General features: G+C 34.7%; 2 protein-coding genes across 5 annotated transcripts; both read right to left on the bottom strand.

Moving 5' to 3' along the window:
* Positions 1-1,080: 1,080 nt before the first annotated feature.
* LOC140816404 (UDP-sugar pyrophosphorylase-like) lies at positions 1,081-8,690 on the bottom strand. Its single transcript, XM_073175648.1, has 17 exons — positions 8,491-8,690; positions 8,277-8,381; positions 7,506-7,622; positions 7,013-7,153; positions 6,655-6,754; positions 6,118-6,245; positions 5,970-6,041; positions 5,781-5,845; positions 5,556-5,616; positions 5,346-5,463; positions 4,964-5,088; positions 4,419-4,495; positions 2,867-2,972; positions 2,721-2,780; positions 2,271-2,351; positions 1,707-1,949; positions 1,081-1,487 (listed from the first exon to the last, which is right to left on the bottom strand). The coding sequence occupies exons 1-17, from the start codon at positions 8,605-8,607 to the stop codon at positions 1,353-1,355; spliced, it is 1,851 nt and encodes a 616-aa protein (XP_073031749.1). The 5' UTR covers positions 8,608-8,690; the 3' UTR covers positions 1,081-1,352.
* Positions 8,691-9,752: 1,062 nt separating this feature from the next.
* LOC140815898 (peroxisomal ATPase PEX1) lies at positions 9,753-22,138 on the bottom strand. 4 transcript variants are annotated; one of them, XM_073174916.1, is made up of 17 exons: positions 21,760-22,137; positions 21,502-21,675; positions 20,451-20,550; positions 19,748-20,200; positions 17,776-18,543; positions 16,980-17,071; positions 16,160-16,233; positions 15,781-16,003; positions 15,071-15,164; positions 14,810-14,964; positions 14,424-14,654; positions 13,897-14,097; positions 11,573-11,698; positions 11,421-11,482; positions 11,011-11,128; positions 10,170-10,454; positions 9,753-10,054 (listed from the first exon to the last, which is right to left on the bottom strand). In XM_073174916.1, the coding sequence occupies exons 1-17, from the start codon at positions 21,943-21,945 to the stop codon at positions 10,016-10,018; spliced, it is 3,381 nt and encodes a 1,126-aa protein (XP_073031017.1). In that variant the 5' UTR covers positions 21,946-22,137; the 3' UTR covers positions 9,753-10,015. The 4 variants fall into 4 exon arrangements, 3 of the variants coding, with proteins under 3 accessions (XP_073031017.1, XP_073031020.1, XP_073031019.1); XM_073174919.1 differs by lacking the exon at positions 21,760-22,137 and having other exon boundaries at positions 20,455-20,550; positions 21,502-21,583; XM_073174918.1 differs by lacking the exons at positions 9,753-10,054; positions 10,170-10,454 and adding an exon at positions 10,479-10,798 and having other exon boundaries at positions 21,760-22,138.
* Positions 22,139-27,539: the final 5,401 nt, after the last annotated feature.

Genomic DNA, 27,539 nt, shown 5'->3' with positions numbered 1-27,539 from the left:
CATGTTATTGTCTTAAAGCAGCAAAAAAATCTACAGGAAACTTTATTCAAATCCTCAACTCGCACTTGGATAATGATTTATTCGATTTTATATTTGCCATTTTTTACATTAAAATTAATTAATCACGGCTGAATTATAAAAATTATAACAGTGTAACATAATTTTTTTAAAATCTTTTGTATATATTTCACAACTCATCAATATATAACAAACAAGCATAACAGGCAAGCTATAATCAAGACCACCATTATTAATAATAAAAACTAACGGCCTTGACACGCGATATACCATATATTATATATATGCAAAAATTTTAAAATCAAATATTATTTTATGTGTCAACAACGATTTTATTTAATTTATTTTTTAAAATATAATTATGTTGCATTAATTTTCCCACGTTATTCTTGAGTTCCGAGTTTCAATTTTGCCGTGTTTTGTTTTTTTCCTGGAAATAAAGATATCATGTGGAAGGAATATTTCGGAAAATGTAACATGTTTCAGAGATAGTATAAAAACTGAGGTAGACGTGAATGGTGCAAAACCAACAGTCAAATTTGTATAAAAAATTAAATGCAAAATATCTAATGAGATATGACTACATATTTTAAAAATATATATATTTAAAAATTTCATCAAAAATTTAGACCATCCCTGTTAATTTTTTAGGGTGTTAGATTCAAGCCCGCTCTTGAGTCTTGGCATAATGAAGCAGGGGAATCAAACCATGACACCAAAATTTGGTGTTCATTTCTCCACCTCACAAACCAAGAAGAAAGGACACCATTTTTTTTAAAAAAAAGTCAAATGTAGGATTCTGGTTTAATATATGTTTTCAGCATTGTGAATTAATTGTAGTACGATTTGCTTCGAGTGATTTTCTTTGTAATTATATTTTTAAATATTTTATCACCTATATTATAAATACAAGAAACAATAATTTATTAAGAAATTAAACGAGCAAGACCTACAAACTCGAATTAATTCACCAAATGGCTAAAAATGACAAGTCAGTTGCTACTTATCCTTGAAAAATATGTAATCAATAACGAAAAAGAACACCGAACGAGTCTCCGATGCTCAATCAACAATATCCACTCAATTTCATTTATTGTTGATAATGAAATTAGTAAATACTTATGTCGATCAATCCCATTGTGTACACAAGTACTCCATTGATCAGAGATTTCACACTACCTAAGTAAGTTGAATTTATATTATTCTACAAAATAGTCGATTTCTCGTGATCGATTCATGGGCTGCCTCGCAGTATTTGATTATTGGAATGTAAATATAAAATGAAAAGAACCAACCTTTATTGCGAAATTTAGCAAACAACTTCCAGGCTCGTTTTATGGCTTCTGCAGTTGCTCAACTTTGTTTATTCGGAAACCCCGGATTCTCACTTCTTCTGGTGCTGAAGTATCCTTGTAATCAACATCTTCAAAGATCCATCCCTTGTTTTGTACAGAACCCCCAACTTTAACCTGTTAATGAAATGCAAAAAAAATATTTATATACAAATGAACAGAGAAGCCCTTGAATGTGATTAATGGCTTGTTTATTTTTTTGGAACACAACTAATAAATGTGTTTTGATTCAATCAAACAGGCCACTAGGATCAAAATTTCAGAAAGAAGATTTTATGAAGTCACGTGTTCAGGGTTAACCAGATCACAAACTGTCATTGCAAATAATTAGAGTACCTCTGCACCATCATCGGTCCCGTTTATAACAAGAGCCCCATCTAAGGCAAGATCTTCAAGATAGACGCTTTTGCCATTAATGACAATGGTAGATTTTGCTGTAATGGAGCAGTTCCCCCTGACTTTACTTCTAATGTCGGAAAACGTGAGCCCCCATTTGGGTTGCCACACAATACGAGGCCATACTTCCACTTCCTGTCCATTGAATACGCGATGAACTGGATCATCTACCTTAACACCAGCCTGTGATAACACAAAAAAGAAATGATTTTAGGTTGGGTAAAACAGTAAGGAATTTGTGGTCTAGGGGTTTATGAATACACTTGAGTATACCACGTCCTCATTCATCTCTTCTAGGTTCATTTTCAACTTCAAACATATGTTTTATTTCTCTTTACAAATACGAAATGGATTCCCCATTACTTTTCAAGATAGAACAACACTGGTTCCCAATTTCTCCTTGATACAAGTTCAGTCATGTTATTAATCCATTAGAGTCGCACATAAATGCTTCGATTGAACTTGCAAGCTTCAACTTGATAGAGTTTTAAACAAAGCAAATACCTTTCTCAAAATTAAGCTGTTCACTTTATAAATGGCCATTTCCCCAGAAGTAGCGCTGTGATATGGATTGCCTTTAGGAACCTTCAATATACGAATGCAGGTACATATGAGATCCAGAATGTATTACGAAACATCATATTCATGAAATGCAAAACGAGACATTACACAACCCCAGGCACGTGAAAAATGGTAGAATTCAAACAGTATATGTTGCGATAGATCATTGATAAAAGCTGATCGAATATGTTTATCCACATGCACTGCATGAGTGGGTTTCTCCATATCAGAAAATATCTCAGTGGCTCACTTGCCTCAAGGTACCAACTCATCAACCCTTGACCCAACTCGAAGTTTTTTCTCTTTCAACTACTAATTATGTTTTTCCAAACATAATATAAATATTCAATTATAGTTTTTGCTTCATGCATAATATAAAAATGGTACTCTTACCTTAGCTGCATCTTCAGGATTGTTCTTCACAGGTGCATAAGCCAACCAAGTATCCATCACCTGAGTGGTTACCCAAACATTTTTTTTCGTAACTATAAAAATATATTCAAAATATTCTAAAAAATTAAACCACAGTTTCTGCTTACAGTAAATCCAACTCTAGCAGCAGGAGGAAGAGTTTTAGGATAATCTTGCATCATGCATTCAAGTCTAGTAGATGACTTGAATGCGGTTTTGGTGGCATCTTTGTATCTGCATACAGAGAGAACTCATTAAATTTTAGCAAGCAGTCGAAGTAATAAGTCAAAGTAAAAACTAAATCGATCTGAATTCCTAGGCAAGCAGGGGTGACCTAAGGAAAACGAAAACTAACAAAGCACTTGAAAAAAGAATCACCAGCAATCATTTGCTGTTAGAGTTTTCTCTTCTATCAATTTTGGGAATAAATGCCATCCATCATTCAGTTGTATTCCAAGAATAGACAAACAACGTAAAAATGAAGAATTGAAATTCTGATTTACCCCCTCCAGCAGAATGAAAAATCATGTTAACCCATATTTTATTGGATTCATTGATGTTGTCAATAGTGAGGGTAGTTTTTCTACCATTTGGGATGTCAGATTTAGAAGAGATCTTAGCAAGGATGAGTTTCTTGAGTTCACTAACTTGTTTCGAGTTTTAGAGAGTGTCAGATTAGAGATGGGTACTGAGGATGTTAGAGTTTGGAGGGGGACCCTTCAGGTTTGTTCTCTGTTAGTTCTTTTTATTGCTCTTTCTTCCCTATTTCCAACTTTCCATTATTCGATTTCTTTAATACCATTTGGAAAGTACATGTCCTACAAAAGATTAAGATTTTCTCGTGGATCGTGGCCTTGGGGAAGTTGCCTACGTGTGATTCAGTGCAAAGAAGGTGGAAGAATTGTGTTTTAAGACCACAGTGGTGTTGCTTGTGTCGAGAGCACGAGGAGAATCAAGATCATATACTTCTACACTACTCCTTCACCACAAAGATTTGGGTTAAAGTTTGCAACGAGCTGGGAATAGAATGGGTTATGACGAGGCATGCTAAAGATCTCTTTCATTTGAATTCAGGGTGCACATTCAACAAAAAATACAGCGAATTCTGGTACATGATCATTCACGGCATATATTGGTCCATTTGGTTGTAGAGAAATCGCAGAATTTTTGAAGACGAATCGGACTCTGTTGACCAAGTATGGGAAAACATCAAATTTAGAGTTGCATCTTGGACAACTACCTTGCAAAATTTCAACCATTTATGCATTTCAGATTTAGTGAGGGACTTGAAATTTATTTGGTCATGAAAACTGTCTCCTTGTAATTCTGGTGTATTTTCAAGTTAATGTTGCTGTAATGTTGTCGTGGAATGCTCATCCACGTACAAATTGTAATATCCAAGTATTATAATAAAATTAGTTTTCTGTCAAAAAAAAAAGATGTAATATTATTTCCATTGATTTACGAAAAAGAGGTGCCATCATTAAGGAATGCGGTGAGTTAAAATTCCCAAGAAACATTTTGTAACGATGTGACATTACTCATGACTTATGATCTAGAAAGAGTGATCACATGAGATTCCAGATAGATTTGCCTCAATTCCAGATAGATTTGCCTCAATTCCAGATAGCAGCACATGAATTTCATACAGAAATGCAGAGAAGATGAAAGAGAATTTACTTGGGGTTAACAAACTCCTTTATCGCACCTCCTGTTTTTGAAAGTTCATCCAAATAAGGTGGAATTTCAATAATCAACTACAAAAAAAAAAAAAAAAAAAAAAACGGAATGGTCACCTATAAAATATGTAACTTCATACGCAGACAGTTCAGTCAACAGTTAGATTGTAAATTCATTGCATGCTATCAACTAAAACCTGTAATCCATGATCTAAAAATAGAAAATTTTACAGGATCAACATTTGCTGCAGTAGTCTCTAGACTATAATTTTTCCCAATAAAATGGGGCCACGGAGAGGAAAAGCTAGAAAACTAAAAGTGATTCAGCATAAAGATATGCAAACTAAAAGCATTACCCACTCCAGTCCGAAAGATGCACTGAACTTATATGGACATGCTCATGCAAACATATAATATTGTTTGTTATACTCTCTTGCCCGAGACTAGCACGTGGAAGGAACCAAAAATAAATTAAAATAACTTTGGCACATCACCAAAAGGAAAAATTCAAAACAAATGCATGACAACTTTTTGTAAAGTCTGTACTTGGTTTATGTTTCCAGGAAAAGGAGAGAAGCCTGTTTCAGAATTGACGTCACCATCTGGATATCCTGTAGCTCTCAGCAAAGGGTCAAGTTGATTGTATTCCACATTGATCACCATTGTCCTTCCTGACCAAGACATCTTCTAAGTGACAAATTAAATACAATAGCACAAACAGCTTCTTCAAAAAGTTAGGAAGAGCTAATACAAATCGAAACTGCTACTGACTTGCAAAAAAGTGTGGCCATCAATTTAGAAGAATATTCCAGTGACAAGAAAGTGAGAAACAAATTTAGCAACTTCAAGGCTAAGTCAGAAAAGGAGAAATTTCTGCAAATGTGCATGAATTTATATGGAGGATAGGCTTATTGTCAATAAGACACACCATCTTGATGAGTAAGCTTGGTAATTCCACCAATAGCTTCCTTAGCTTTCCTCGGAACTGCAAGAGAATTTACTTGGTAGCCTTTGGTGGCGCTGACACCCAATGAAGCTGCAATTCCCTATTATAAAGCATAAAAAAGGATGAAAAATGGCAATTCTGTGGAACATATGTTAAATTTTAGAATCCCGGATGATTGAGTTTTAACAAAACCTTAAACAGAAGACCATTAGTATCTTGGAAGAACACAACCCATTTTCGACCAACATGAAGCCTGAATGTAGAGCAGAATATAAATCATAACACCACGATACACTCGCAGAAAGAGTACAAGCTTCAAATAGCATGACAACTTGCGGGTTTTAAAGTACCACAAAAACCAGTTATCTTACACAAATTAACATCATGAAGTCCAAGAAATTCAGACATGAAACTTACCATTCTTTAAGGATGCCACTGGAATAAAGAAGTGAATGAACATCACCATGACCATGAGGCTTTGTCTGCAGAAAAGTGGGAACCAAGAACATACAATCAGATTGAGTTTCTGCACCGATGAGACCATGTGGATCACACCAACCACTTCATACGACAGAGTTCATATCTCCTATTGACAACAAAAGCTACCTGAACTCTAAACTTATTTTGTGGATCCACTGCCAGCTTGGCATCATTATCATCTAAACAAGCAACTTTTTCCTGTAAAAATGCAAAGGCCATATTGTAGTCAAATTAGTACCGTTAAAGTAATTCCAGAACATGATCTGTTGAATACCTGCTTTAGCAGTCTTATTTGACTGGATTTCATCCCAAAATAAGCATTTGATTCTAATAGCTTTAAGGTACGAATATGAGTGTCATCTGATGTCATTATTACCAAAGGAATCTCTGTCGGTCCTCCACCTACATTTGTGGAGAGAGGAAAAGAAAAAAATATGACCAAATCAATTGCTTTTTTCTAAAGAACAACTGTTATGATCGAACTCAAGGTAAAATAAAACATTCTTCTGATCCTCCTATTGACATTATAGGACTGAAATCTCTTATTCACCCAATTCTGTGATATGATCGTATTATATTTCACGAGCTTCTGTAGATATGAAATACAGAAAAGAGAACGAATAAACTATTGAAGAAGTTCAGAATATGAGAAGTACATAGAGTGACACTGCTGCATGACGGAAAAATTATTGCAGGGCATCAATACAAGATGCAAATCAAGCACCAAAGATGCTTACAAGTAACATTCCATGCCTTAATAGAAGTTCACGGGCAACTTAATTTACCGGAATAAAAATCTCAATAAACGAACCTTGGGAAAGCCTACAGCTAGTCTCTTGCAAGGCTAGAATAGATTCGATGTAGTGCTGTAAGAAACATGTTCCAGTAGTTGATTCTAGAGGCAGAGCCACCTACAAAGCGGAAGGATAGAGGTCAAAGAACTACAGTTGATTCTTTTACTGCTATAAGACATTTGATAGGTTTCTACAAGGCTGTATAAATTATTACACCACATAGTCTACATTCTGACAGGTCCTCGTGACCAGTTACTTATTTAGTTATTTTTTATTTTATTCTTGACCAATTGAATATCACAAATATCAAGTAAACAATCACAGATTATTTTTACAGCGAAAAATGCCCCCTACTCATGCAAGAGACTGTCTTACCTTTATACCATTGTAGCCTAGTCTTTCTCCAAGGCCCCCAGCAACAAGAACAAAGGCAGTCTTCCTTGCCTCATGGACACCAGCATCTTCATATTGAATGAAACTATCATCACCGAAAGTCAAAACTTCTCCAGATGGAACCTGTTAAAAATGATACATAACTCCACTTGAAATGATTCTGTAGGTCAAGTTAAAGAAGTGAGCAAATCTTATATGAATGCGTTTAAGGGAAATCAGCATAAACCATGGAACCAAATACTTTGCAGAATAATTGATATTTTAGGTTACGTCACTAAAAGAATGTGGAGTAAATTAATAGCAGGAAAAAATTCTCTAAAAATCTAGAAACTCATTTCAAGAAATATATTTAAAGTCGATAAAAAACAGGGAGATATACAATTAAAAATTCTAATCTCAGAAACAAATAAAGGTCATCCAAGGTATTCGATAAACTTATAAGAAAATTAGAAGCTCATAGAGACCACTAACTTACAGAAGGCGTAAATCCATCGAATGGGTTCTTCCCAGCTTTTGAATCTGCCAAAAGTTCCCTGGCAGTTTTGATGTATGATGGTAGGCCTCCAGGATAACTTGCATCAAGCCGAGCAATCTTGAAAAAGTAAAAGAAAAAAGAAAATAACACATGCCAAAAAGTGTATTCGCATTACTCAAAGTGGAAATAATTTTTTCGTCTAAAATAAATGAATTTTCAATTCTCGCAGAGAAAATGAAACAAAAGCCGCTAGGTTGCTATGCACTAGGTCATCAACTTAGTGACCGGATTTATTCGCACAAAAAAAATTTCCCTCGGTAATCAAGATTCCGTTATCCTAGACCATTCAACACACTATTGAATTATGAAGTCATCGATAAAATTATTACTGAAAATATCTGACATTTTGTTCTCATATTCATATTCGATTTCGTAAATGAAATGAAGGAGGAGAAACATATACAAAATCCATAAAAAAATTCAAAGTAAAAGAACAACACAAAAATTAAAATTGAAACTTTATCCAATGGATCTGAGGTGATACCAAAGATCTCGCACTTGATCTAAATTCCAGTTTTTTTTCCTTCTAATAAACAAGATAGAGAATAGTGCATTCTCATGAAGAAACGTAATTAATTCTTCAAATCTTTATCAGCATTGAGGTTCATTAGAATTAAAAACCAAGATGCAGCTGAAACATAGATGCAATTGCGCAGATGCTCACATGAGTGACCTCGCGCAATTAATGTAAAAAAAATAGCGGAAAATCACCTGATCAAAAAAGGCAAGCTTCTCATCATCGCTGATCCCAGGCTCTGGCCAGTGTTCAAACAAATGGCTCTGATTCAATCCCAGCAGCATCTTCGCTAACTCCACCTATCCACACACATTCAAAACGCTACCAATCACAATTCTAACACAATTCGATCATACTTACTCATGCACGTATACGATTAAAATTTCAGCAGTTAAGAAAGATAAGAACCTGCGGAGGGGAGAGGAGAGGAATATTCTTGTGTAGATTAGGTGCAGCGGATACCCAGTCATCGATGTTGAGTCTGGAAAGGCTACCGGCAGCTGATTCGACTGCGGAAGATGCCATGACGTCACTTCACGGTGAATCCGAGAGGAGGTTGATATACGCGATTGTTGAGGTTGATATACGTGATTGTTGACTAAACGTCTGTTCTGGAAATAAATAGTCGCGCGGATTTTATTATATTATTATTATTATTATTATTATTATTATTATTATTATTATTATTATTATTATTATTTATGTAAAGCCATTTTTTTTTTTTTGACATTATGTAAAGCCATTTAAGTACCTAGTATTTGTTTTTTTATATAAAAAAATTATCACTTTTTTCCCAAAAAATCGTAAAATTAGAATAAGATCAGATAGTAGTAAAAAGGTACGTTGCATGTTTTTGTTAATTCAAAGAAATAGAAACTGCTCTGTCAAAAAAAAAAAAAGAAATAGAAACTGCTTAATTATTCTTATTTCAAGAAAACACCAACAATCGGAAATAACTATATTATTTGAGTGGGTCTCATGTGAGACAGATCAATCCTACCGATATTCACAATAAAAAATAATACTATTAGCATAAAAAGTAATATTTTTTCATGGATGACCCAAATAAGAGATCCGTTTCACAAATACGACCCGTGAGACCATCTCACACAAGTTTTTTTGTCATATTATTTTATCATCTTTGGCAAAATACATTTCATTTATCTTTATATAGTCGGTAGAAAGACTAGTTTATTATAAGTAGATCTTGAAATCGAAATATCTTCCTTAAATTTCAGATATTCCTAAATTATCGACAAACTTCTCTTTATACATCTTAATATTCATATTATAAATATTTAATATCCGAATCTATCAATTTAAATAATTAATTTATTCGGTTAAATGGCATCTATTATGAAAAATGTTACCTGAAAAAGTAACCAATCATGATACATATTTCTGAAAAATATATTCTCATAGGGGTAGCCTACCATACCCTATGTATTATTATTATATTATTATTAACCAAAGGTCCACATGAGAAATAAATTACTTAAATAAACAGGTAACAGTACATTGATTGGGATTCTACATCCCTCTCCCGGTCGGCATATTCCTTCGGAACATCCCTTCTTTACAAAATTTTAATGCCATCAATTTGTTATTATCTTTTTGGATAAAAAAGTGGCTTTGGGCGAAAGTAGAATTTTTACGGTTTCACAATTTCCAGCTTTTGTAAAGGGATTCTAGTGATATTTTATTCACGTCTGGAACGAATAATTTTCAAATTCATACAGTTTCTCACCCAACCAATACTTTAGCCCAAGTCCAAAATTACACATCTAAAACCACCGAAAATAATTTACATACATGCACTTCAAAGACAAAATTACCACAAAGATAGGTACAGCTCACGGTTCGAGTTACACTGGATGTGGATGTGTATAAACAAAATATACTTTCGCTCTAGTTTCCCCAGTTTTTCAAATAGTTAAGCCAGGGTTGCTCTTTTACCCTTCGCATCCCTCGACTGCATGACATGCCACAAATGAAAAATCATGTAAGTTGTGGTTGCACCACCAGCACTTGTTCCGCATGTTACACACTGTGTGTGCATGTGTGAGTAGTGGGAAGAGAAGAAAGACCTGTGCCGCGGCAGATCGCTTTGCATCAAGAAACTGGCTGTAAATATCATATAATCTCCGCTTCTCAGAATCTGCAACAGATGGTTTAGCCTTGGATGCAACAGACTTTAAAAGAGTAATGGTGATCACTGGCAAACTTCCAGACGTGTTGCCACCTTGGCTGTCCAGAAGCTTGTGGACTGCTTCAAGCTGTGTATCGGCAAGAAGAGCTTGAAGGTCAGCTCCACTAAAACCTTCGGTCATATAAGCTATAGCTTCCAAGTTTACATCACCAGCCATTGGCAACTGCAATCGAGAAAATGGAATTCAGGGATCATGAAGAATGGGGTTATAACGGTTCAAATGTAAGGCGATCGTCACTTATTTAACATAACATCTAGTGAAAGCTAATGCCCAGTGCAGAAAATCATATGATGCTAGCACTTGATGAAGCCATCATGTAGGCATCTATGCAAAGATGTTGAGTTGAGAGATCATATCCATGAAATTAGTTGATTGTTTGAGCCTTCGATGGTACGGTAACCTTGCAAATACTGGCAATACGACAAGAGGCCAGCATAAATAATTTCCAACAGAAAAAGATGGCTTTTGACGAACCATGCTTTCCCTTTCTACATTTTGTCCGTGTCCTTGGATTGGCAAGAAAAGAAAGAGGAAAGAAACATCCAGACGATCTTGTCCCATAATTGCTCAAAAACCTCAGTAATTTGTATAAATTAACTCAGAAAGTAGGCATACAACGAGGATAAGAATTAAGTTGGATCCAAGAATGAAGATGAAATTTCCAAACACAAAAAAAAAATGAAGTAAAGTATATCGACTTTTAAGCATAGGTACTGACCTTTTTTGAAAGAACTGTTAGGATATCCAACCTTTCTCGTTGTGATGGAAAGTCACAAAATAAGAGGCGGTCCAGCCTGCCAGGCCGTAGAAGTGCAGCATCAAGCAAATCTGGTCGACTGTTTGGCATTAATCAAGTGAAAAGTGTCAACATCGATCAGAAAGCAGTGTATTTACCTCTTAACCTGATACCGAAGCTTCAATATGTATTTACGTAACAATTAATATCAAACAACATAAAGAGAATAACTTTTAACTTGGGACTGAAGCCTGGAGGTGTATTTTCATAACAAGTAAATGAATAAAACAAAAATGCAAGTGATTTTCAAATAATGATCTCATCCTGCCTGTGGAAAGTCTATAAAGAAAGGTTTAAAAACATGGAATACAGTAAGTGGGTAGCAAGATCACCTTGTTGCAGCAAAAACAAATACTCCAGTCAAGATTTCAACTCCGTCTAATTCTGTCAGAAACTGGTGAAAAGTAGGATGATGAGGTCAACGAAAAGAAGCAAAATAGTCAGAAAAGTGTGGCATAAATAGACAGGAGGAAAAAGAACTAACTTGATTGACTACTCTGTCAGTCACTCCAGTATTATCATGCCCTCTTTTTGGAGCTATAGAATCAAATTCATCAAAAAAAAGAAGGCACGGTGCTGCTGCCGCTGCTTTCGAGAAGATATCTCGAACCTGCAACAATTAATAGAATTTAGTCAGCTGCCTATGGATTGTGACATGGGATGCTTTGTTGCCGCTATTTGTAAGAAAAACTAATCTACTTAAAAGGTTTTTTAAGTTTATTCAACCAGAACAAATCAGAACAAGCATGATAAATGGTCCATCCATAACCAAAATAAGTCACCAAACATGATCTTTCTCCTTCCAAATCATAAATCAATCTTTCGATCCTTAGGTTTTGTGGGGAAACAAGGAAAGAGGAACTGACTCGTTATTATTGTTTGTGTTTTCCTCATATCCTAGGCTCCTAGCTCTTAAATCATTTGAAGCATTTTTCTGCCTCTCGGTGCTCTTTTTAAGATAAGGTCATTGATAGGTGCCGAATTTAAGAGACATTTCGCATTGTTTGAGTCTGTTGTTGCATGATTTATCCAATCATGTCCGTATTGTGTTCATTTATTTCATAGTTTGTGTGTTTAGATCACTCCTCAATTGAATTGTTTGGTTTATAGGCAAAAGTAACAAGAAGACGAACTCAAGATGGAGTAACAAAAACCGTGCAACAAAGGTCGTGCTAGGGCCATCACAACACAACCTGAATAATATTTCTTCTGCGGGAAGAATAGGCTGCGCTAGGACGGCAAAAAATGACCACCCCAGCGAAGCACACAATAAAAACAAGCGCTGGACAGAGTGGGGGCACTAGGACGGTCAGAAATGACAGCGCGACACGAAGAAGAAAACAAATCTACGAGATCTTTTGGGCGAGGAAAGAAGACTTTTAAGGATTCTAACACACATATAAAAGGAGGAAGACCTGGCAGAGGAAGGAGATACACCATACACAGCCACAAGAAGAAGGAGCCGCACAGAGAGATGCCACAAGAAGAGGAAGGATTGCACAAGGGAAGAGCAAGCAAAGAACTAGAACTCAACACCGCGTGTTCTTTTTTTTATCTATTTTTTACTTAGAATTCAGGTGATCATACACCAAACAATTGTGTTTTGATTTATTTTGTAAGATTAAATTTTGTTTTTATGCATACTTGATGGTGTTTTTGTGTTTATTGCATCTTTGAAGCATGATCAACTTCAAAATGATTTTATATGTTATAAATGAGATCTAGAGCATATTTTATAATATGATTGGGTAACATAATTCATTGATCTACAAATTGCATAGACATATGAAGTTGAATATATGTTGATAGTCATTGACCAAAATCAAAAGTTAGAGGATTCCACAGTTCGGTAATGTGAATGCAATTTTTAAATAATAAAAGAACATTTGGTTATTGTATTTTGTTAATTAGATTAATATAGTTCAACATAGTATATTAATTTATTAGAGAATCATGTCAAAATCATTACTTATACGGTAAAATTCAATCATTAGAGAATATTAAGGTATATAATTAAGATCAAGGGTAGAATTTTTGTTTATTATTTTAATTTATATTATTTTTATTACGTTTGTTTCATCTTTTTATTTCAATATTAATTTAGTTATTAATTAATTAACTTATCATTTTAGTTAACTAAAAAATTGTGTTTAAAATAAATTTTTCGCATATCAATTTCTGTGAGAACGATACTCGTATTTGTTACACTATATTAAAGTTTGACTCATACACTTGCAGTAATATCGAGTAGATTTGAGAGAGTTATTGTTATAAATTATTGTGTTAGAAAAGCTCGATCAGTCATCGTAGTTGGCTGTAGACAGTTTCAGAAGTCACATCAGTCAGTCAGTACAGTCGATATCTTCCAGTACCAACTGATTTAAGATCTAAACAGAAAACTAGAATTGACTTGCACGACATTTACTTATTTTTGGTCTATGGGATTATTATTATGTTACCAAACATGGGAACTAGATTAGACTTGGCATCGCCAATTCAAATTCCACACTGGAAACTTTAGGTGAACACCCTCCAATAACTCATCATCACTAAACATAATCAGTCTTTCAAACTCCTTTACACTTGTTCTACAATCAGTTTTATGATATTTCTGGGATTCTATTAGAAATGACTTCACCTTTTTCACAGCGGCTGATGGTCAACCCATAAACCATTGGAAGAAAGAATAGATAAAGAAATATGAATAATAAAAGACAGAAGGTAAAAAATGGAATGCCTACCAGAGAATTTTCAAAATACAGCCTTAAAGAAGATAATGGGAACCCTACTATGCAATTAATGTCTTACTGCTTGTTCAGAAGCACCTATGTATTTATTAAGTAACTCAGGCCCCTTCACTGATATGAAGCGTAGTGAACAGGCTGCAGCAGCAGCACCAACAATATGTGTTTTACCACAACCAGGGGGACCATATAATAGAACATTGGACCGCATTCTCAATGGAGCTTGTGCAAAGATATTCGGAAATTTTGATGGTAGCTCAATCATCTGGTGACAGAAATAGGGAACGTTATAAATGCTTTAAAGTAATTCAGAATTTTCATTGTGAACAAAGCACATGTCTTGAAAAGATGTAATAACCTACGCACTGCACCACCACTATTTAAAATCATTGACCAAATTAATTCTATACACAATCCAAAAGTTTTGATAAAAGTAGCCTGAAAGAAGAATGATAAATATTCATTTGTAATTTTTAATTTCTAGGGGTAAAATACTAACTGAAAAAAAGATTCCTTTATGATTCTAGTATTTCAAATACAACTTCAGAATTAAAATCAATTTTACTCTACACACCAGCACAAAAGATATACCTCTTTAATAGCATTTCTAATGTCGTTAAGACCTCCAACATCCTCCCAACCAGAGCGACCACCATCAGAAGACGGTTTAGTGATGTCACGCATGGCCACCGGAAGGAAATTTTGCAATGCTTGCATGAAGTCTTCCTTGACCAAAGAAGGTTTCTCATTTTGTACAGAATTCGAGTTAGCAGACAATAATCGACCGACGGCAGCATGCACAGTTCTGTCAATCAGTATTCCCTGCAGTGGAAAAGTTTGATGTAATATATCTTGTTGTCTAGTTCAGTAAATAATTTTTTGTAAGAATTCCAAATCCAAATTTTACAGAAACACTACATTAATATAATTTCAGTCATATTTTAGTCAGCTGTTTCCAATAAGTATCAACCAAGTACCAGGTCATAAGCATCATATCCATCACATTTGGACGCAATATCTAATAGCAAATCATCAGAGCACTGCAAGGATCTCTTTCGGATCTCATATTTCAATATTGCAGAACGTTCTGCAGCAGCAGGTACCACCAGCTTAACATGAAAGTCAAATCTTCCTGAATCCAGTTTGTTTATTTGTAAGGTCAAGCGATTCAACAAAAGAAATTCGCAGAATACTTTTCATGGTGTTTACTGCTGTCAACAAAATGAATGGTAACTAACCAGAAGAGCTCAAACTCTGTGGGACACCATTTAGGGACTGGGAAGTAGCAATAAATGCTATGGGGCCAATTCCACACACGTCCCTTCTCTTTTCCTGATACAAACCAAAAAATCGAATTAAAATAACACGTAAATTTCTGTTCAAATTTTTTTTTTTTATAGTAAACGATATTTTTTATTTAATATAACTAGCTGAAAAGTACATCAGTGGACTAGAAGTTCACTGTCTTAGAGTTGCAACAAATGGTAAACTAGTTCAGTGATACACATATTCCCAATGTCTTATCAAATCTAAAGCTGATACATTCGAGAAATCTTTATGGTTTCCAATCCACATGGCAACGTTAATCTTGATCTTCTCCCAACAACTGTCGGTCTTGTCCTCAAATTCAGTTGGTTTGAGTTGTATCGTACCCTGTCCAGTGTACACGTTCTAAATATAAAATACTATAGCCGAAGAAAGTTGTGACAGCTGTAACATAACAAAAATTACATGCCAGATGAGACATTTTGTATGCGTTGGGAGACGACGGAATACTGATGGACACTGCTCGATTAACACCAACGAGGATAAGGAATGCAGAAAGAAATTTTCCATCCATCCAGAAACAATTTAGTGTTGTCATTTTTTCAGGTGCAAGTTTTAGAATGATAACAAAAAACAACACATTAGCACTCAAAAGGAAAACGTGAAAGCATAAAGATTTTACCCCGTATTCATCTAAAATATCTGTAAAAAACTCTACGAGCGCTGCAGAAGATGTTTGAGATTGAGATCCCTCGAAGTCCGAGGAAGGTGCAATAATGCTATCAAGATCGTCGAAGATGATGACAGAGGGTGAGTGATCTAAAGCCTCAGAAACATAGCTAGACAGTGCTTTGTGTATAGTTGAAGACTTCTCCAAAGCTAGACTAGAACAAGATACAAACACTCTGCAAAATAAAGATTTCAAATTGAGAGAATATTCAAATTCACCATTTAACATTAAATCATCATACAATTAAAATGAGATTTTAAAGAACCCATAAAGAAATGAGTAAAATTTGCCGTATCTCATACGTCTAAATCCCAAACAGAAAAAGACTTACACGTGTGCCAAAATATCTTTACATCCTTCAATATATTTTGCAGAGGCTTTCGCCAATAATGATTTCCCAGAACCCTACACAACACAAAATCTTAAATAGTAAATTCTAAAGCTTTGCTTAGCATGTACAGACATCTGTGTCATATCCTCGTTCTTTCCACTAAGATAAGATTATAATTTGGAATGTTATAGAAAATGAGTAATAATGATCATCATTCCGCTTTTTGTTTCATCAGATGCCATCAATCCAGCTCACCAAATAATTTTTCTGGCCCAACAAGAAATTTAAAAAGTAAAGTAAAATAAAATAAGTTGTTGATCAGTACAACTTTCAGATCTCATCAGTCATCAGTGACAGAGAAATCCTAAGTACTAGAATTACATGACACTTTCAATGTAGTCCAGAAAGTGAGCGCAAAAGTTATTTGTTATTGCCTTTGCATATGGTCCTGGAAACAGTATTCAACCCAAAAAAGTTTAAAAAAACTGTGGTATACATTTGGTGAACACATTAATGAGCTGTCCTTTGCATAACTTTTTCTTTCTTTCCCCGGCTTCATTTCTCAGCATTCCCTCTCGCACAACAATCTCAATAAATTCAAAACACCCACCAAGGAACATAGGAAATAGTGAAGGTAAAAATATCAGATCACATATAAACTTTAATTCTCATTGATCATTGACTTTATCTCAATAAACTCAAAACACCCACCAAGGAACATAGGAAATAGTAAAGATAACAATATCAGATTACATAGAAACTTTAATTCCCATTGATCATTGACCTTAGTAACAAATGAGCTACATTGTATGAGACTTACTGGAGGTCCGTAGATTAGAATATGCCCAGGCCATGGAAGATTATAACTACTGAACAACATTCCAGAAGTAGGAGATAATAAAGCTTTCAACCCTGTAGGTTATCAGAAAAGTTAGAAATAAACAGTCAGGCTCGCACACACATATGTATATATAGTCAGCTACAAGGAAAATGACTGTCTTGCGATCAAGCTGGAAGAACATAAATAAATGACAGCAAACAACCATTAAACAATAACTAAATGGTGATGGCTTGGAAGGAAATTCACGCATATCTTTCTGCATTCAAGCATATTCAGTAGTTAAGAAGTTGGGAACCATCTTTACAAAGGTGAAGTCAATGAGAAAATGTAATGTGCAATCTGGTAGATTGGGAGTGCTACCACACATTGAGGATGCTAAACTCTATACCTATGGAGCAGGATTCCAAGGGAATATTAATTCACATTTTGAGAATACATTAGTTTTAGAGGGAGGGACGTCACCAGAGTAGGATTAGTGTTGCATACAAAAAAGCTAATGTATCCTTGAATCATTCACAGCATCGAACTATTACCTAATCTACACCGTTACGCATGTATCAGTGAATAATGTATTGCACTTGATTTGTTTGTTTCCTAGAACTTCATCTAACATCAGTAGTATGCTACTTATTGGCACACTAAATATTTTTCACTTCCCTAATCACCAATAGGTGAACAGACAAAATGTACTCTATTTACCATTAGCTCATCCACTAGAAGAATCAGAGAGATCAGTAAATCAGACTAAAACAAAATTAGGTGAGAAAATACCTACTGTTATTTACATCAGCTGGAGCAGTACCCATCCAATCCAATGAAGAAATATCAGAGCAAAGGATGTCTGGGGATGTCTCATGGAATGCGTGAAAGGATACAAGATCACCAAATTGCAGCTTTCCAAGCAAAACATCTAAACTCGAACTATAGCTGTCTTTGCTGTTTTTGTCAAATGCAAGTTCATATGTATTAATATCTTCATCGTGCTGAGATTCTTCAGAAAGAGACAAAAGATATATGGCATCAACCGATGGTTCTTCAGCTTGATTTCTGTTTGCGGGAAATCTGCTACTCTGTGCTTTTACCTTTACATGTCTTTGCAGCGTGTGACTTTTTATTCTTAAATGAACTAAAGTTTTGCATCCTATAACCATTGAACTTACTTCCTCTGTTGTATTTGACTTGAGAGTCTCAATCTGAGCTAAGCACCATGCAGATAATAAAGTAGATATGCCATTTCTATAGCCAACCTTCATATTTGGTTCTTCGTTCTTAGCATTTATTTCTCCGGACTTTACATGGGAAGACACGGAAGAAAGACACAAAACAATCTTCTCATGCATTGACCAATCACAAACACCAATGTCAGGGTTTGAACTAATTCTTCGAAGCAGGTCCTTTTGTTTAATCTTTTGGTTGTTTAGGATTTCTGTAGAGCTCTTCTCGAGAATGTTATCATCTTGGTACATCTTGAAATGGCAAGGTGAAATTGAAACTTGTGGAATATCTTTTTTGACATTAACGTTGCAAGTTTTCACATATACCCCTGGAAGAAAAATGAATGATATCACCACAAGCATAATAAGTAACCCCGGAAAGATAACATCAGTTAGGTCTCTAAACCTCACCAAGAAGTATAAACTGTCATAAACCGCCAAGTGAGATCTTCAAAGAATAGAAACTAGCCAATACTAGATTCATATACACCGAATTCATCAAAATCAGGAAAGAAGCAAATCCGAGTAAGATACTCTGGCTTTGAACATAGTTGCCTTACTGCTTGCAAAAAAGAATACTCTAGTGCTACTTATAAGTCAAATTCATCCATTTATTGCAAGTTCTTGGATAAGAAATGAAGGTTTATGAAAACAGACTTCCTCAGATTTTTCCCCAAAAAAAGAAAAAAAAAGGAAAAGCAAGTAGTATGTAATCAGATCTTTGATCATCTTAAAGATTTAAGAACCACATCAGCATTCCTTTTAAATGAAATTTATTGTAGAGTTTAAATATTTCTCAGTCAAAAATTTGTATAGAAATTGAGGTCCAGTGTTATGTTAATCTATTTTGAATATGGATCTCACTTCGTCTTACGTGGACCTCTGGTTTGCTTTTTGTGACTACTTTTACAAATCAATATAATATCATTTCCTATCAAATAAAAAAAAATCACTTAAAATAATTTGTTCATTCTTTCAAAATGACATTACAACTAACCCGTATGCTAGGTGCCTAGGTGGTATAGAAAGTAAAAAACGTATCTCACACTCCATGTCCAAAACATTACAAAATCTAATCCATAACACCAAATTACTAGTATAAAATATGAATCTATAATACCCTACAAAATTGTAATCATCAGACCAGTACAAACCTACATGAAACTTTGTAAGTGAATTTTGGAGTGACAGACACCAAACCATTCTCAATGATAACAAACAACAGAATTAAAGGCAATCTCACCAGCTAGGAAATTCAGAGCTTTGTCATCTAATTAGGCATCACGATAGGTCAAACATTGCCAGTCGTGAAAACCGTGATGGTGACTCCTAGCCTAGGGCATGAACATGTCCAAGTTCGAGAAATCATATTTCATAACTACTGCACAATTATCTAAATCACCCACAACACCACATAAAGCTATCTACAATATGAGAGTAGCAGGAGATCGCAAGAATAAAATTGATTTGTAGAAATTTAGCTCAAATTAATCACAAAGCAAATCAATCAACTCTTTAAGGAAAGCAACATACAAGAGTGTAATCCAGCTCCCAAATAGAGACGAAGAGACTGAGGCAGCATTATGTGTCCTATAGCCACTGACTCTGACAATAATATACGGACGACAAGATGGTGATCCTTCTTATGATTAAGATTTCCATTGTTGGCTTCTTTTTCAGACTTGCTGCTTTTAGAATGCAAGTTATTCATGCTCTCTTTGGATAGCAATCGAGAAGATATCACAACCAACTGATGAGAACCGAATGAATGATTTTTTGCTGTTTCTGGATGAATGAAAATGCCAGAAGTGAAAACCACATCCATTTTCACTCCATTCTCTTCGTATTTATAAATGAATTCACTGTCTGAATCTTGGACTCGCAACAGTAATTTAAAGCCTGAATTAGCCAGCTCCGAAGATTGTAGGGATCGATTTTTACGTATCTTAGGAGCAACTGCGACTTCAGTTCCGGGCACAAGTTGGACTGGAAACAATCTCACGTGTTAGATATAATTGGATTGAGGCCGAAAGGAACAAGTTTTTTCCAAAAATTGAAAGAACTTCACCTAAATATATCTTGTAAGAAAAGGGTAATATTACCAGACGGGTTACTAATGGTGATAAATACCCAAAAGGCTCATGAGACACCGGCATTTTAACAAGTACAACACGACATAAAGGGTACCAGCAGGCATATAACCTGAAGGACTCTAAAATAATAGCCATGATGTTACCTACTGGTTTCTTGGGAAAGGTTGACATGACAATAAATGTAACAACCGTCTGCCCATGCAACCACAAAGGAAATCTCATTTCTTCATGGACAATTCCAACCTGCATACAACACAAGATTAATTTCAGCCACTCAAAACTCCGGAAATTTGCTACATGTCTAAAGAGAGAGACATTTCCACCACTTTCATAGCCACATATCTTTCTGGCTAAGGAACCGGAAATCTTTCTCGAAGCATGAAGTGGTGAAAACAAACAAGTAAAAACGGATACCAACCTACTCCAAGCATATTTATCAAATTAAGTTCTCTAATATGCTCAAAACTCCGGAAATTTGCTACATGTCTAAAGAGAGAGACATTTCCATCATTTTCATAGCCAAATATCTTTCTGGCTAAGGAACCGGAAATCTTTCTCGAAACATGAAGTGGTGAAAACAAACAAGTAAAAATGGATACCAACCTACTCCAAGCATATTTATCAAATTAAGTTCTCTAATATGCTGAAACAAACCAATTGAACCAAATTATCACCAGTTATTGCTATTGCAAAAGCAAAAATTGGCAATCAAGTAATACTGTACTTCAATGCATGCCATGGTGCACTATATGTGAGTTTTACTGAAGACCATCAGAAGTTGATTGTAATAAAAAGATTACGTTAAAATTGATTTTACATAATTTTATGTTCAACTAAATCACCTCATCTGTTGACAGCCAAAAGCTACTTTAGAATTCCATCCAATGCAAACTTTTAATTCTGAATGTAGTTTCCACAAACAATTTTCTAAGCTCTCATAGATGTGTATTTAATTCAAAATCATGCTTAAAAGGACAAAAAATAACCACTTTGAAGTTCAACCAAACCAAACAAATCCCAGTTGATTATGCCACAAGACTACATTAAGATTACAAAACCAAAATATATCACATATAAACGCATCACGCTCAAAACACGATTTTCACCTTCTCCATCCCCAAGCCAAAACTCACGCTAAACTCTATATTGACATAATTTTAAGTCACAAAAGCTCATAAATTCAAATAAACACACCTGCTTCAGAATAGCACTTTCGGCAAGCTCTGAATTAAGCTCCAAAATCTCCCAATCATCCTCCGTAAATGGTTCAATAGTCACGAGAGTTGCCTTGGGTAAATTACTAACCACCCTCACTCTGACCAAAGTACGGTCACTCAAGCTAATGCATTCCGCATACTGCCCAGCAATCTGCAAATTGTCCAAAAATTCAGATAAAAATAACACCCATTAAAAAATTCAGCCAATAAAAATAAAAACTTATAAGTGCACCACCTCAATTGACGAGGGTGAGGTGGAAGCGGAGCCACACCATGCCACGTGCCAGTGGCGCGCGCCCGAGCGGAGTTCAAGAGCAAGAACTGGAGGAAGGTAACCGGACTGAAGCGTTTGGATGAGTGTAAGGGGAAGCGAAACGAAGCAGCTTTCTGCTCCTCCGACGATTCTCACCTCAAACTCCATAACTGTGTGTCTTAGTTAGTGAAGTCAATTGAATTTCTTGCTTTGAAGAATTGAATTCCCTGATGTTTCAGACAGGAACAGAATCACTCGTACGATTCTGCAACAAAAGCTCAAATAGATGAGATTTCAGTTTCAACCGGAGAATTGGAGACGATGTAAACGGTGAAGCAGATGTCATTTAACTACATACCTTTTGCATTGGGAAGCGTAGTTCGGCTGCCAGCCCATTTATTCTAGAAATCATTGGGCCTCTTCTTTTTCTATTTTTTCGAAATTTAGTTGTACATAGCCCAAACAGGTAGTAACAAGATCCAACGGCCCAATACAGGCAGAGTACTCCAACGCATCTCGAGTTGTCCAGAGAAAGACATACAACGTCTGTACTTCAATTATTCGAAATCACAAGTTCATAATCTTCTTGTTGGAACATAAAACTTTTAAAGAAAATAGAGTAGCATACATTCAACTTTATTAACAATTGAAAATTTACAATCTAATTCATTACTTAGTAGCTAAAGATAAAAATCTTTTCACTAAGACATATTTTTATTTGAGCTAGTAACTTTTGTTGGTTTATTTAGAAACTCAAAATCATAAAAACCACGACGAATTCCGAAAAACAATGATAAAATAATCACTGATTACATAACTCATTATTCAACATACACACCACACAACAGACATCATATAATTAACTACATAAATTACCTTATGTCTAATGTATTTTTTATCACTCGTAACATGTATTTATATCATTTAGTCATCTCATCAGACATTAATCCTAAATAAAATATGTGTGTTTTATCTATACTAGAACCAGTGTTCTAAAAGCTCGTTTAAGCTTGAAGCTCAACAAAAACATCCCACTTCAGATAAAAGCGGTTAAACTGCGGTTTGACCGAATTAAGAATAATTAAGACATTTAATTAAGTGTGCTTAAGCATAATTAATCGCATCTATTTATTTTTAAATATTTTTATTTTGAAGGTATGTCTTTTTATTTTAAAATAATAAATTAGGTCTATAATTTAGATGTTTATTTTTTATTTTTAATTATGATTAAGCATGTCTGATAATGATTTGACAAATATTTAACATTTTTAATGTGGTCTAGTTGCAAAAACAAATAAAGATTATAATTTTGAGATTTTCATGTTTTTATAAATATGAGAATTAATGCATCAGACATAAATTTATCATATTTATGTATTATTTTATTTATTTATTGGTTTGAGATAATTACAATTACACTAAAGATAAAAAACGATTTTCACGCTTAAGCATGTGCTACTCTCGCTTAAACTTGAAAAATTTGGAGCTCGATTTTAGAACCTTGATTGGACCCAAAACAAATCTCATCTCCATATATTAACTCATATAATAATCATCGTACCGCGTTAACTAATTTGATTCTTTGATTTTGTCATTAATTGCATGCAGGTGGTGAAATTAATACATGTCTATAACGTCAACGTGCGGTACCACTTTTTGTCCATCGGACACGGCTTGTCTTTGTTGAAACAACATTGCTAGAGTTTGATGCTCGTAAATTTCTAATCAACGCGCAAAATAAACATCACCTTTTGTAAATTTAATGTACACTGGAGATGATTTCTCAGTGATTATATAGATTTTTTTTCGTGATTATATCGAAATTTGTTCGAATTTTCGTTATGTTAAATTTCCCGGGATATATAATTTTAATTTTAACAAAATTAAAGAAATGCGGTTGCGAGCGGCATGACAATACTTTACAAAACAGGGTTTCGAGAGATTTGATCATTCGATACGTCACGGGGTGAGCTCATGCATACGCCGTCAATTACAAAATAACAATGTGGAAATTGGAAAATTGAGTTTATTTTACAAATTTGAAAATTTACACGGTACCTCTGCCAAAATTTTAAAATAAAATAATATAACATGTTTATAAAAAATAAATATGACAGTATATAATAATAATATTATACATTTCCACACACCAACACACGCGATTTGTGGGCATTTACGTTATAATACCAATTCACACACATACAACCACACGACAAGAATCATAGGACCACAAGTCCTAAACCATCGCACACATATATATATATAAACAATATATGATATGTCATCCACAGGTGAAAAAATATGAAGAGAAGGCCACACACACACACACACACCTACATATGCATATCAAATAAACCACATTGGGGGCAAACTTGAAAGAAATCACAAGGAATTAACGACAAAATTACACGTAATAATCACTGAAAAACGTACGAGGGTTTCGAGAGTTGTTAAAACTAGAGCTAGCATTCCCTATAAATAGCAGGGAAGCTTTCATCTAGCACCATCATACACAACCACAAGAGAAGATCGTATCACAGTAAAGAAAGCTCACATACAAAATCTCCAGTAACATAAAACGAAGTTTAATTTTGCTGTAATCCAAGATCAAGATGAATTCCAACTACGGAGAGAGCAGCAACAAGTATGAAAATCAGTCGAGCAAGAAAGGAAGTGTTTTTCCTAAAGATAGGGAGCACGTCTCAACACTGATGGGCAAGAAAATTCTTGAGGTTGGGAGCAAAGCTGCGAAGTCTACTTTTAGTGTATTCGAGAATCAGATCAAAAAAGGCAAAAAGTAAGTCCTGGGAAGTAGTAATATTCAAGTTATCCTCGTCTTGGTTTCTTAGAATTAAAACCTATGTAATTTTAATGTACTTTGTGAGTCATAATATAAAGAGGGTAACTAACATACAATATGTCCTTGCATAGTTCTTAATTCCATTTGTCGTGTTCAGGATGCTTTTCTTTGCATCATTGTATGTTTCTGTTAATACATTACCATAATGTTTAGCGTTGTTTTTTAATTCCTCCCTTTCAGTTTGATAGAGCTGCATGCTGCACCTCAGGCTTTCCTATTAGCAAAGTAAAGGTGCTTTTAATAATCGGAAACAAAGAAAAAGTAAATCTAAAACACCAACATAGCCCAAATAAGAATACGGATAAAGTTTCTTGGTACAAAGAAACCTCCTAGTTCTGAAACGACCGCGGTTATAAGCCATGGGAACATACAAAAGGAAAATCATGGGAACATACAGAAGGAAAATCAACCATCTTCTAACCATGCATTAAGAAGGAATCATGTTAACACTTGCCCGGTTTCTACTAAACAACGCAAAGCTGTTGGCTAATTAATTAAATATCTTGCTACAATTCCCATGTTGGCTCTACACGCAAATGTATACTAGTGTTTGAATTTGAACGCCGGTATCTCACCTAGTAGTACAGCACTCCAGTTATTCTAAATATCAAACCCACGATACCTGTCTTTTAGGTGGGAGATATCTAATTTATTAACCACCCCATCGTCGGTACTTGTGAAGCCAATAAGAAATCGTATCATTGTCACGCTAAGTGTCACTCAAGCGCCTTTCACACTACTTACCAGCATTTAATATCATTTGCATTGACCCGAATTTATTCCTTTCCAAATTCCAATATAATATTATGTCATAAGCTAGCTAAGTTAGGAACTTGGGAGAGCTTGGTCAGTCAATAATTAATTGCGAAGTACATGCTTGCCCCATCCATTCCAATTGTCAGTCCTAAAAATAAGTTTAGATTTTGAAAAAATACTGACAAAGAACAAGAAGAAAATTCTCTGCACCAATTAAATGTAGATATTATTCAAGACCTACACCAATTAAATATTTTAAAATTTTATTTCACGTTATTATATATATAAATAAGACTGGATTAATTCGACTTTAAATTTGATTTTTAAAAACAATAACATCATCATTGGATCCAGTACTGGTTGGAAGTGTTCAATGTCGAATAAAAAGGTCGTATATTCAACATCTTAATAACATTTTAGATAGATATTTTGCGTAATTGTTTTTAGCTCGTTAAATATATAGCAAAAAGTATTTGTGAGACAGATTTCTTATTTGGGTCATCATGAAAAAGTATTACTTTTTATGCTAAGAATATTACTTTTTATTGTGAATATGGTCACATGAGAGCCACTCTAAATATATTTGTGTCCAATGACAAGTTATATAGCACATTATTTTTAGGGGGAAAAAAAACTACTCATTTGTTTTAGTCGAGGGAGTATTTTGTTACAATAAATTTCGAACATGATAATCTGGAACCTTGTGGATACATAATTTGTGTATAGATAACGTTAACTAATATATGAATCATATTTAATATGCGTTGACGCATATATATATATATATATATATATATATATATATATATATATATATATATATATATATGTGTGTGTGTGTGTGTGTGTGTGTGTGTGTTTGTGTGCGCGCGCTTAAATAATGTGTTTAAAGATTTACAACAATTGAGTGAATCGATAAAAGCAGAACGGGAAACAAATTAAATAGAAGAAGTGATTATACATGCACTCTGATCACAAGATAATTATTGTATCCGAATATTTCAATCTATCCGAGTGAAATGGACTTACCGTGGCATTGGGTTTGCAATTGATAAACCTCACGAGAGCCACATGTGACAATAGGTTTGATCCAAATCAAGCGCTTTTGTGATTACGTTCTGCATCCAGAAGGGAGCCAATTTGAGGCCTCGAGATCAATTAGTTTGTCATATTTTGAGCACGGAACGCCCGGATCGGGCATTTCGGAACAGCAACAGCAGCCACGCAACAAAGTTTCAGGCTAAAACTGTTGTACTGTAACTATTACGCCTTTTTTTTTTTGAATTTCGTTGATTTCGCGGTCGTCGCCGGAGACGGATCTACGCTAGGGCTATACTGGGCTGTAGCCCAGCCCATTTTTTTTTATTTAGCGACGGTTTTAGCGACGATTTTTTGAAAACCGTCGCTACTTTTGCGACAGTTTTAGTAAACCCGTCGCCGATGTGGATAGGCGACAGTTTTATCAAACACCGTCGCAAATATTAGCGACGGTTATTTCTAAAACCGTCGCTAAAGTATTAAAAAATAAAAAAAAAGTGGATCGGCGGTTTTAATTAGCGACGGTTTATTCAATAGAACATCATTACCACTTTGATGTTTTTAATGCAGCAATAAATTTCATTTTGATGGAGTTAAATACTCGGTTCAATGAGTCATCGGTGAAACTTCTTTCTCTTAGTATAGTTTTAGATCCTAAAAATTCATTTGACTCATTTAACAGTGATGATATTTGCAAGCTTGCGAAGAAGTTTTATCCTGGAGATTTCACAGATCAAGAAATTGTTGTTTTGAAGTATGCATTGATACATTATAAACTCGATGTGATGCAGAATTTAAAGGTTTCTACACTTGTTGAGTTGTGTCAGCAATTGACCGAGAGTGGACGGTCAAGTGTTTATGTTATGTTGACTAGATTGATTCATCTTGTTTTGACATTATCTGTGTCTACTGCCACTATTGAACGGGTTTTTTCAGCAATGAAGCATGTGAAGACGGCACTTCGCAATAAAATGGAGGATGACTTTCTTGCCGATTGTTTGACACTCTATGTTGAACGAGATTTAGCTAAACATATTGATGTAAATTCTATTATTGATGAATTTTATGTTTTAAAATCCCGTAAGGCACAACTTCGTTGAACGATATA

This window comes from Primulina eburnea, chromosome 16, assembly GCF_022965805.1.
Source record: "Primulina eburnea isolate SZY01 chromosome 16, ASM2296580v1, whole genome shotgun sequence".
Taxonomy (NCBI): domain Eukaryota; kingdom Viridiplantae; phylum Streptophyta; class Magnoliopsida; order Lamiales; family Gesneriaceae; genus Primulina; species Primulina eburnea.
This window is presented reverse-complemented; position numbering and strand designations above follow the sequence as displayed.